Genomic DNA, 13,250 nt, shown 5'->3' with positions numbered 1-13,250 from the left:
CAACTGGCTGTTCTCTCGACATCCCACTTGTGTCTTGCCGCACACCGCTGGTCTCTCTCTCTGCAGCACCCGCTCTGACTCCATTCTCCATCTCTCACTCTCGGAGCCAGTCTCGGGAGACTCCCTCTCTTGCTGCTGATCTCTGCCTGGACAGTTGTGGCATGTCGGCTCTGGTCGCACTTTCCACTGGCTCCTCCTTTACTTTCCATGGTGTTCAATCCATCCCAATTCTCATCACCAATTTAGCAAAAAAGAAGGCTGCCTTGACAACAGTGTATGGTTCAACAGCCAGCAGGCTCTTTATTTGCACGAACTGGTTCACAGCAAGTAACACATCTCACAGCACACAATGATACATTCTCTCAATCCACAAACACCTTTTTAATTTTTTTTTTTTTTTTAATTTGGAAAGGCCAATTATTTTTTGGCGTTTTCTCTCCTTACAGGCAGGCCCGCTTCCGCCCGGCCGGTCTACAGGGGTCGCTGCTGCGCGGTAACCTGAGGACACCCTAAATGCTCCATGTACTACATGTAAAATTATACATTTTATAACCATTATGGGCCATATTTAAACTGATAAAATCTTATAAACAGTTTTAGATGCAGACTTAATATGTTCAATGTTTTTTCAGGCAATATCTAATAGTGCTCTTCACTTTGCCCTGCAGTCTAAATTGACATAGTGTGGTTATGTGACTTTTAGGTTTTCAGATGATAAAGACCTAACAATTTTCAGTCAATTGTTTTTACAAAGAGGCCCCCTCTCCACAATGCAAAAATCTGTCTGATAATGAAAGTCTAACTTCATCTTTGCAGGGTTAAACATTGCATGCGTTGGTGATCATGTCATCACTTTATTTATTATTATTTAAATCTATGATTATTTTAGTCAAGTGTATGACTGCATGACATCCCGATATAACAACAGAATCTAAACTCAAATCTTTCTCAGTTAAATATATAGACGAAGGGATTTATTTTAATATCAGATGTCAAAGTTTTTTAGTCGAGCCATATTACTTCCAAAATGATAAGTTCACCGAACATCACTTGCAGACGTTTATTTACATTTCATTTTCAGTTACACGGTACTGTTGAGCTTCATGCAATAGCTTCAAAAACGCATAAGAGTAACGTAAAACGCCTTTTCCATTTTGACCTATTCCGTCTGCCGTACATCCATGCACAGTTTCTGCAGCGTCAATCCTGAAGTTTTGTGACTTGCTTACCGGATGCCGGTAGGTTGAATTATTCTTGTATTATTATTATTATTATTATTATTGTTCTTTGCATTGGAACATATTCTGACAGGTGTAATTCGCATATTGCACTTTGTTGTGAATACAGTGTCAAGTACTTCAAGTATCGTACATTTAAAAATTGTTTGAACTATTTGATTCTGCATTCTTTGTCATTACATACAGCCCAAATCGTCTGCTATATCTCCTAGTAATAAGGTAGCCTGCTTATATCAACCCCGTACGGTATAAATATAAATCAGATACTGTAGTTGCCAATACCCCGTACGTTTAGTCTATGACATCTGCCAGATCGGACATACAACAACTATATATATATATATATATATATATATATATATATATATATTATATATATATATACTATAATATATGTATATGTATATATACACATATATAATGTACTTCTTCAGTTCATAAATTGCTATACAGTAAGATATTAAGTTAAAACTGTTATTTGCTGTCATAAGGGCGCCCGTTAACCATTAAATGATTACAAATGAACAACAAATGCTCATATTTAAATTCTAATTTTAATAATCATAAACTTACAGTCATTTATACCAGCTTGCACATTCTCCCCATATTGGAGACATGCCTAGGTATGAGCCTAGGTCATTATCATCTTCATCAAAAAACTGTGCTTCAAATTGACTTCAGTTATACGCATATGTTTAAGCCATATTCTGCTTTATTGTTAGTTTTACAGACTCTGATTAGCACTAATCTTGGACTATACCAAATGTTTCATTGGTTAAGGTAGTCCATTAGTGTTAATCGTAGTATCAGGGTGTCAGACCAGGCCAGAGTGTTTAGTATGGCTGTGCATTTGTTCTACTGTTTTGGTATCATTTTCAGTTTTTTCAATTACAATCAAGTTAGTTATTTTCCTGATCATAAAGAAAAACAGTAAAACATTTTACCCAACACTATGCTTAAATGCTCTTAAACAAGTTTACCATAGTAAAATCATAGCAAGGTATAATAAAGCATGATAACGCATAGGTAAGCATTGTAAAGAACAGTGAGGTATGGTAAAGCATATTAATAAGCCTGTCAAATCGGGGTAAACTGGTAATGCATAGTACAACCCTGGTAAAAGCATGGTAAAACTGCAAAAGTACCATGGAAAAATAATGTTGTAAACTTTTATTAGGGTGAACTAATGTTAACCCTGGCAATGTGCATGAAAAAAACTTAATTTGCCTGTTTTCATCAAACTGAAAAAAGATCAAAAATCATGAAACAAATTGATTGGCCCACCTAGACTACAGTAAGTCTTAAAAGTCTGTATCTCAAATTCAGAAAAAAAAGTTGTTCTTACCTTTTATTTCACTTATCCAAAATCCTAAAGCTGTGTTGCAACTGCTTCTGCAGCATGAAGGGGCACTAGTAGGACAAGGGCAGACGATGAGCTGTATCTTACTTGCATTATCAGGTCAAGAAGGGTGTGCCATTCCTTACGTACTGTTGCCATTTCAAAGATTTGGGTCCTCATCACAGTACACTGATAACACTATGTAACACAATTTTTGTTCCTGGGTAGCAAGTGTTATTTCCTAATTACTTATGCCTCAAAAGTATAGAAAATGGCTATTATTCCCCACAAACTTTGCTTTTGTGACCAGGACAGTGATATTTCAAAATATCGCTATTTCCAATGAGAAAACGGGCGCTTTTGTGTCTTTTCGTTCAAATAAAGTCAGAATTATAATTGTAAATCTCGAAAAACTACTCACTTCTAAATCTTTTGTAGTCATCTTTGTATTACTTTAGTATAAATACATGTTAATTTGGATTCATATGTTGTTTTTTTTCTGACTTTATGTGAACGAAAAGACACACATTTGCCCGTTTTCCCATTGGAAATAGTGATATTTTGAAATATCACTATCTTGGTCACAAAAGCAAAGTTTGTGGGGAATAATAGCCATGTTCTATACTTTTGAGGCATAAGCAATTAGGAAATAACACTTACTACCCAGGAACAAAAAAAAAAAAACAATTTTTTGTTACACAGTTTAATCTGCCATTATTCAGCTTAGTAACAGGATGTCGTTTACAACAGTATTTTGTTGTTCTTTTGGGAATTATCTCTTAAAAGGTTGAACTCAGAATAACGAATTGTCTGTGGCACCTTATGTTAAAGGTATACAGTATCCTATATCATTTATAACATGTCAAATAATAAATGAAATTAATAATGCATTGGTACACAATATAGTGTGTGTTTAATATAATGTAGTGAACTGATCATTTCAAGACTGTTGAATTCTGAAAAAGTTTAAAGTTTTCTCTACAGGTGGATTGGAAAATTATTTTGAACCCAGTTTTCACACCTAAGCCTTTACCTAGTAAATGCAGCTACACACTGAGAACACACTAAGCTCCCTCATCATTTCTCCTCAAAGTAATATTAGATATACATAAGCCCCTTTCACACTGACACTTCTACCCGGGTTCTGGCTACCATGGTCACAATCCTATGTGGTGTGAAACCACGTACCTGGGTCGTATCTGGGTTAACCTGGGTCCCAGCGACCCACCTCAGGATGTGGGTTGACACGCTTTAACCCGGGTTGAGCGAGACAAAGTTCATGACAGCAGACGAAATAACAAACAGTCACATCTGTGTGAAGGTTTCAGTTCAGCAAGGAACATTTTTGTTTATTCTGTTTAGCCATATTTTTGTTGCTTGAAGCACAACATGTGCCAGATTTGCAGCAGTGAAGAAGAAACATTTTTGATGTGTGTAGCAACGGTCACATATTAAAAGATAAGACCCTTGCAATGCAGCAAATTACATTTTCTAAATTTAAATACAATTTTTCCAGTACGTTTGAAGGATTGTAGCGTAGCAAATGGCTATGATAATATGTGACAGGCATACGTTAGAAATAAAACAAGGCTATTCAACATATAACCTTCCTTAAAACTTGAATGACAACAGCTAAAGCTGTTCAGTGTTTCATTTCAGTTTGACAACAAACTGCTTGGTGTTGACCTTCAGAGATTTCCCTGATTCTTTTCCTGTCCTACCTGCAGCTGTATTAGACCTGTGGTGATGATGTTCCATAGTTAAGAAGAGCCTAAGTGCAGGGTCCGTTTACAATGATGTGGACAAAAAGAATAGGCCACATCTTTAAAGTCTAAATCTAAAGATAAAAAAAAAAATCTCAAAGTAAATGTTAGATGCAATAAAATGTTCTTCGCATGTCATATTACAAGTTGCATTTTCACTACAATTCCTTTCTTAAAAATATTTTCCTTTCTTAAGTCTTTCCTTTTTTTAAGTCTATTCCTAACTGAATGTCTTTTGCACTGCTATTGTTGTAGTTGACTTTTTTTTGCAACAATACATAATACAAAAGAAGCAACAACAGCAAGTAGTGACTAATGCTCTGTAGCATTACACAATACACACTTCTTTCATTGCAATTAGTAGACTACACAGGCGTATCATGTTGTAACAATATGCACTTTCCACATACTGTAAAGCCCTGCCCTCTGTTTGTCATCTAGTGATAATATGAGGCATGTCTGTTGTCTCCCTGGAGCAAACGTGTAAGGGTAGATTAGCAATAACAGTATCTGATATGAAAGGGTGGATAGCTTTCCAAGAACTGGGCTTGTGACAGACATTTGAAATACAGTATTCTAATGCAGGATTGCCTGGTCCAAGGTGATTTTTAACACTGCAAACCCACAAACCAAATTAACCAACCAACTCAACTATTATTTTGAGAAAGAAAATATATGTACAGACTTTAGTTCAATTAACTTATTTATTTGAAAAGTAGGTCATATTCAGTGACCCTGAACTGATCAGACATCAAGTTACTGTATCCTCTGATGTACTTCCTACACTACTTATTTCTTTTTACACAGTGAATTTTATTATATATATATATATATATATATATATATATATATATATATATATATATATATATATATATATATATATATATATATATATATTATGTATATAATAAATTCCACATATTTAAGGAGACCAAATGTCCAGAACCTGTGGTTTTTAAATTTATAAATCATAATTCTTTTTTTGGTCTCACTTAAGACTGCTTTTATTTTTGTTTAGTTTCCCAAACTAACTCGCTGTCCGTGCCAGAACATTAAGATCCAGGAAAGTGGGAAGTGAAGTACTGCTTTCATTACATTTCTTAAAACTGCATCAACACTATCAAACTTAACTTAACTTTAGGGGAGCTCATTTTCTAAACATTTAATACAATCGACTAGTAGTTGGGAGATTTGAAATGCTTGGTAAGCAGTCAGCAAGAAAGCTTGAAATGGATTTCAGTAAAACAAGCAAACTTACACAGGAAGTCACATGAAAGGGCCACAACTCAGGATAGTGTTCAGCCCTTTAGTCCACTCCGATCCAAGATGTGATCAGGTCCATATTTTCCATTTCTCCTTAGTGGAAACAACAATGCACAATATGTGCCAACATCCTGAAGTTAGCACCTTGCACAATGCAGCTGTATTACCAGCATAATTAAAAAATAATAATAGTAATCCACAGTGGGCCTGCCAGTGTTTGACAGACAGACAGACGAGCTTCCCCAGGACGTAGACAAGTCCTGACAAACCATGCGCGCGTAAAAGACACCGGTACCAGTGTCCCTGAGAGCCTTGTAACCTAGGCCTTCCACAGTTATTTGTAAACATATACTCTATGGTAAGTGCAGTAAACTAAACTGCCCTTACACATAGACACCTATGAAACTTGTGTTCATAAGTTGTGTAACAGTTGTAGAATTTTTATACAGTCTTTATTGTAGTTAAACATATTTTTTGTACACATGGGTTTTTAATTTTGTCATGTGTAACCATAGAAACTACAATAAAACACAATCTTTGCACCATACAAGAGTTACCAAACAAGTAATAAGAAACTAAGACATGCTTATTTAAGTATTCAAAAGTGTTCGTAAGGTGTTTTGTAATATTCAAAGGTAGATTTCCCTTTTTTTATTATGCAAATTGGATTTTGATGTAAAGATTATTACAAACCCAATAGCTTTTTTATTTTGTTCTCTCTCTTTTTTCTTTCAGCAATATTGTTCTTAAAATGATCCACTAAGATGTCTGAAGATTTAAAGAAAAGATTGGAATTCCCTAATTCTCTTATTCAGGCCCAGGTATAGTGCTCATTTAAACATTAATATATTGTGCTCTGAATATCTGTTCTTGGCCCCTTATTGTTCCTCATTTATATAAATGACCTGGACTAAGATAAACAGTCCAAGATTGTTAGATTTGCAGATGATACCAAACTTGGTGCATTAGTGGACTCTGAAACCACATCTGAGCGAATTAAAAGGAATTTGGACAATTTATGTAACTGGGCAAACTTGTGGCAAATACATTTTAATGCTAAGAAAATTATTAAATATTGGGTGTAAAATCCATGTTATGAGTATAAAATGAACGGAATGGAAATGGGGGACAATGACTTTGAAAAGGATCTCTGGGTTATAGTGGAGTCATCAGTAAAAGTATCTCTCCAATGTGGTGAGGCAATTAAAAAAGCAAGTAGACTATTAGGCTATATTGCAAATAGCATGGAATATGTATAGAGAGGTTATACTAAGATTAAACCGTGCCCTAATTAGACCCCACCTAGAATACTGTGTGCAGTTTTGGTCACCTCACTACAAAAAAATAATTGCACTTGAGGTACAGAGAAGGGCAACTAGGCTGATCCCAGGACTTAATGATATGAGCTATGAGGACAGGCTAAAATAATTAAATCTCTTCAGCCTAAAAAAAAAAGAAGGGAAAGCAGGGACTTGATTGAAGTCTTTAAAATTATGAATGGTGTAGATAAAGTTAACCCAAGACACTACTTCAAATTTAGCACAGAGAGAACAAGATGGCATACATGGAAGCTGAGTAAAAGTAAGTTTAGAACAGATGGTAGGAAGCCCTTTCTTTTTACAGTTATAAATACATGGAACAAACAGCTTACCAGGTGAAGTAGTATGATCTAAAACACCAGGGACATTTGAAAGGGTACATAAGAACCTTTTTATTTTTTTTTGTGTTACATGTTCCCATTTGTTGCTACAATTGTTTACTTAAGGTGTGTATGTATTGTGTAAATTTCCCATCATCCTCATGCTCACTGGTAAATCCATCTCAGTTACATATGTGAGCAAGAGGATGATGGGAAATGTAGTTCTGACAAAAAGGCATAGCAATAGAATCCACAAAAGCAAAATTCCAACCTTTCTACTCAACCAGGCAACTGATCACCAACTGATCACCATATTTAAGGAGACCAAATGTCCAGAATCTGTGGTTTTTAAATTTATAAATCATAATTCTTTTTTTGGTCTCACTTAAGACTGCTTATATTTTTGTACTGAGTTCTAACAAGGGAGGGTCAAATGGCCTTTTCTCATTCTCAAACTTTCATGTTCTCAATGTTAAAAAAATAAATCCTAATTGTTTTCTTCAGGCCGTGAGGAGTTTAACCACTGCAGTGCTGAAAGAAAAATGTTTGAGTGAGAAGATCACACAGTCCTCTGAGCAGGTATATCTTTTCTTTGTTCTGTGTGCAAAAATGTAAAGGGGCATTTGACACCCCTTTTTATTTTCCATTTCTGAGTATTTCATTGTCCACCTTGGACAGCATTAGATTTGTTTGGAGGGTCTTCAATTAAATTGGTTGTACTCTTTAGAAAGTTAAACACACCCGCCAAGAGGTTTTGGGACTCATTTATATTGAAATAATGTCACTGTTTACTGCCAGTAATTAGCGTAGGGCCCTTTGTGTAAAGATATGAAAATCAAACATCTATCAGTTCATGCAAGTTTCGTCTGTGTATTCTCTGTACAAATACTCCAGGAAGGATCCTATTTTAATAATTTAAGAGCGGTATATGTGGAATTTGTGGAAGGGTGTTGTATTGATGCCCAGTGTCCTAATACTTACTGGATGCTGCTGAATATTATTGGAATCATATACACCTACATTTACAGTAAGATTGTATGTCAAATAAAATATTTAACCCTGTTGTATTGTAGCATCATTTGGTAGCCTGTGTTATATCTCATGTGTATATTGTTAGAACATTTGAGTAGTTAAGTTTTATATCTGTATCAGATTCAACAGCTATATAGCAGGGGAGCCAGCATAGCATCAGATTCTAATGTATTACTGTAAATTAAAGAAAAAATGTGTAGAAAAAAAGAATCGTTTACAGTTTGAATCCTTTTGAACTGCTTTCTTGAAGAATACATACTTAGATAAAAGTGTCAACCTAAAACTGAAGGCTTTATATAAACAACAAGTTAACTAACATTTTTGGACATGCGCCTTCCAGCAATGAAGTACACGTTGGAACAGAAACTTTAAAGCTGCTTTTATTTTCATCAATACCTACTTGTGTAATTGTTCTAATTATCTGTTGTTCTGGGAGTGAACAGGCAACTTATGCAACCAAACTACCACTAGATTAGGCTTTAACTCATCAATTGAAACAACAACTATTTGCTTACCATGTCCTGTTTCAGAATAGAAAGGATGATGTAATAATTAATTTGAAATGATGATGACTGCATCATGAAAAACAAGCAAGGCAGTCTATATATTTACATTTGACATGTCAGCGTATTCAGTTGTCAGGAACTGCCTGGAGGCAGAGCTTGGTGCACTGTGGAGGCTTTAGTTCTTAAGAAGAGACTTGAAAATGTGTTTCAAGATGATATCCTTATTCAAGAATATATCCTCCGACAAAGCAAGACTACCACAATAGTTAATATTGCCGTGTGGAGCAGCAGTAATCTTTACATGGCACTCTGGCTTTGTGGGATGTGTTATGAAAGTATAAATATGAATAATACTTGACAGATCACTCCTTTCATTTAAATTAGGTCACCGGAAGATGCTAGATGGAAGCTAAGTACCATCCAGGTTTTTTGCAACTCAGGGCCTTGGATTTTTGGATAGGGACACAGCAGTTGTTGCCATGGGGAAGGGATGCATTCCAAATTGGTCACATGATAAGTAGCTGCACAAAATAGGCCAAGAAGTAAAAAACAAATGTATTATTATTATTATTAGGACGATTATTGCCCTTTTATAACTGATGTGGCTACTTTTCAGACCCCTGCGTTGGAGCTGCTATGGGAGAAGTGCTGCGGTGACAATGTGGTGGTGCGGGCTGCATGCTGTGACGCTTTAGTGGTGCTTGTGGCCCAGGACCATGCAGACCATCAATATGTGCTCAACAACATCCTGAATCTCATTCCATCTGCCAGGTACTATAGTCTTTACCTCTGTATGCCCCTGTGGCAAAGTGGCTGCTGATTGTGAACAGGTGCAGAGGTGATGCAGTGCAGGAATAATCACAGACAGACAATTGTAATCCTGGTTTGGAAAAACAGCATTTATTTATATTTTTAATCCGTGTCTGGTGACCTAAAAAATAAGCCCCGGCAATACACACCAATGTGTAATGCGTGGCGCTAATAATAACAATGGGTTGCAGCCCAAACAATAAACACTTTATCTGCCCCACAATAATACTAACACAGGTACCAGTCCTGGGTGCGTGCAGTGGTGCTTGTGGTGGGTGATAACAGGTTATTTGTGACTGTGGTGCAGTGTTGTTCCGGCTTTGTGCTGGCCCAAGGCGACAGCTCCGGATACGTGTTAGCTGTCTGGTGATTCACAAACAAAGACAATTACTAACAGCGACAAACAAACAAAACACTCATGAATATTCTCTCTATTAAACAGTGGTTACTGCATCTCTCATAGTCCTTCAAGTTCAAGTGCAAACCAAGCGAAGGAGTAGATTGTGATTCTCCGGCCCCTTTTATGCCGTCACGCCCGTGACCCCTTGGTAAACGAGTGTAGCTGTCTCTCCAATCTGCGGCTGCCACGTTGTTTCCCTTCCGGGTCAATACGTTCTTGCAATGAAGTCTCACCTTCTTCCAGATTGTTGAGACTATTTATTACCTGTAACACAATTTGAGATTATATAAATATATACAGTATATTTCAGCTCTTGCACAAGACTCAGGTACTCCCCTAGGGTTTCCCGTTGCTCGTTATTATATTGTATTATATATTATACATTCTTCCCTTTTTTCTCTTCTTCAGAGCAATAACCATATGGCAGCTTGCACCTGATCCATATTGCCTTCAGATTATATCCAAATTTAGCAGGACAGTGTGGCGATCGCGACATTTTTCGCCCAAAAATCGAACCCGTTTCAATTTTTTTTCTGCAGTGATTACGCTCAAGTATGAAAGGTAGTATTCAATTCCATAGGTTTGATTTTTTACCATAGAAAACACAGTGAATAAACACTATAGTGTGAATAGCCCTTTACTGTGATTGACTGGAAAGAAAGCAGGACTAGCCAGAGATTGGATAATGTTTGTTGGTTGCTTTTCTTGTGTAGTTTTCTAGTAAATGAAGACATTGTATTCTTGGAGATGTAGTTGTTAGTGGAATCTTCAGGAGAGGCAGCCAAGCTGTGCCCCCAAATTGCTATGCATATTTTTACTCATTAAATTTAAATTAAGTGCATATTTCAGATTTTTATGTGTAAAAATGGCAGGTACGCAGCTTATCTGGACCACTGCTAGTATGTATATTTCCCAAATTATGGCTCCTATCATATACTCTCTGACCGTATTTGAGATAGCAGATTTGCATTAGTGGTCACTGTTGTACATTGCCTTTGCAGTAATATATCCAAATTCTGAATAACAATATGAAAATAACAGGAGTAGCAAAGACCATATCACTAATGAGCTGTGGTTGGGCTGACATACCAAATACTCGCTTGCATTCTCCAGCCAGTTCTTCCTGCTACTGCTCATATACAATGCATACATTCATGTTTTCAGTGTGTACGTTAGTAGTCCTGCTTTTTAGGAGGATTCAATTAACGAGCAATAGAGTACATGTTTATATTTTTTTAAGAATATTTGCAATTTATTCAGTGGTGTATTTTCATTAAGAATTGTTCTTCATGCGCTTATTAAAATATGTGAGGGCAGGTATTGTTTCCTGTAACACAGGAAACTAATGGTGAGAGGAAACCTACTCTATATGTGCATTGGAATTGTAGACTTCCTGCAGACAAAACTAGAACATTTCCATCAGTATCACATTTTATTTAATCAGTCCAAAGCTGGCTTTACTTAACTTAAGAGTTATAGTTTTGTGAATAGGAACCTGTCTTCTTCAGATGATGTTCAGCTGTATTCTTGGATTCTCTTGGTCAAATGTGGTTGTCCTCTGAAAAAATAACTGTTAACTAAACCATTTCAGACACACATGATTATTGCTGTTGTAAGAACTTTTGTGGTTTGCAGGGCCAAACAATATTGTTTTCATGCCTTGTTTATTTTGACAGGAATGTCCAGGGTTTAATTAATGTGATTGGGAAGTTACTGCACATGCAGGCTGTAGACTTATCAGAGACTGGAAAAGAGAAATACTCCTGCCCATTTACAATAAGGTAGGTTGTTTCCTCTTATCTGTTAATGATATGGGTGGAAAGATGTCAAAAATACAGTGATAATGAAGGTACATGAAAAAAAGGAGAACAAATGATGACTGTCACCTTCATTTACTGTAATTTTTCCTTTTTATGGTATCTGTGTGTGATCTTATGGCAAATGGTATTAATTTGGCTAATTCAGAAACATAACCAGCAATTCATTGGTAATAATGGAAGTAGTTTGATTTAAAGAAGGGTTTTAAAGAGTGTGTTCACTACTAAGTTTGTCCATTCATATACACATGACTGAAGAACCTGAAGATAGCTTGAAAGGGTCTCAGCTGTGAAGAGGGCTATCTAAGCGCCTGCAAGTGCCCTCGTCCAATTAATTACATTGAAATGCTATGAAAATAACCTCTATCTGTTTTATTCACATGGTAAATCAGATTGAAGAGCTCTTAGGTTATGAGATTTACCCAAAGGTTAAGGTGAACCAAAGGTTAAGCACCTCTTTCAAGCATCATTTCTTATACAGTGATCATAATGCTGAGTGTCAATGTAATTACAGTAAGGCATCTGACCCTCTTGGTATTGAGGTCATGCTGTTGGTGCTCTGTAACTAAGAAGCAAGAGGGTCACCATTCATTCTACACACTTTGGTTAGATGCTTATTGGACTTTGATGTTGCCCTCATAGGTAATATGAAAGTTTTCAGATTTGTGGCTGAATTCTATGTAGATTACATGTTTCTGCTTAATATATCTTTATCATTTATCTCCTGCCTTAAAATACTCCAGCTGCAAGACCTAAATAAGGGTGTTAAACACTAGACACTTTTTTAAAACCGTTTTCAATATCAATGTTAACAAGGGTAGGCTAATTTTTTTGTGTTCAGTATTTTCTATCCCTACATCTTATAAAGGACAAATGTAGTCTTAGGCACAAAATTGTTATAATCCAAACCAGTTGGAGGGTTTGGTGTTTTTTTTTTGTTTTGTTTGGTTATATAGGTTCTGCATATTTAATGTTATATTTAATGTGTAATATGTTTAGCAGTTACAGCAGTTGAATAAACATTTAGAAACTTCATGAATTACTTGTTGTTCATTTAATTTGGTAAGTGAAAGCCCCGTGGAGAGACACCGTCAAAGCTGTGTTGAGAGCTGGTCGGCACCAGGGTTTATCATAGAAATTTCAAATAGAGAATGCAAAACCATCAATTTGATCCATACAGTATGTTAATTCATCATCTACATTATAGGCATTTCTCATCTAAATATATATTACACCATATATTTTTGTATATCTTACCTTAGTTAGCCAGTTATATATATATATATATATATATATATATATATATATATATATATATATATATATATATATATATATATATATATATATATATAAACAGATTTTAATAGACATTTTACCTGGTTATATTAAAAGCACATAATGTTACATTATAGATCAAAGAGAAAACTGTTTGGTACT

General features: G+C 35.7%; 1 protein-coding gene across 1 annotated transcript in view; it reads left to right on the top strand.

The window, feature by feature from the left end:
* Positions 1-1,176: 1,176 nt before the first annotated feature.
* The window catches only part of focad (focadhesin), a 95,791-nt gene continuing 83,717 nt past the window's right edge, over positions 1,177-13,250 (top strand). The window contains exons 1-5 of the mRNA XM_041221620.1: positions 1,177-1,238; positions 6,342-6,427; positions 7,750-7,824; positions 9,400-9,554; positions 11,670-11,774. Of these exons, the coding sequence (XP_041077554.1) occupies positions 6,371-6,427; positions 7,750-7,824; positions 9,400-9,554; positions 11,670-11,774 (392 nt within the window). The 5' untranslated portion in view covers positions 1,177-1,238; positions 6,342-6,370. The remainder of the gene's footprint in view (positions 1,239-6,341; positions 6,428-7,749; positions 7,825-9,399; positions 9,555-11,669; positions 11,775-13,250) is intronic.

This window comes from Polyodon spathula, chromosome 2 (assembly GCF_017654505.1).
Source record: "Polyodon spathula isolate WHYD16114869_AA chromosome 2, ASM1765450v1, whole genome shotgun sequence".
In the NCBI taxonomy this organism is placed as follows: domain Eukaryota; kingdom Metazoa; phylum Chordata; class Actinopteri; order Acipenseriformes; family Polyodontidae; genus Polyodon; species Polyodon spathula.
The sequence above is the reverse complement of the archived record's forward strand: the minus strand, read 5'-3'. Positions and strand labels throughout refer to the sequence as shown.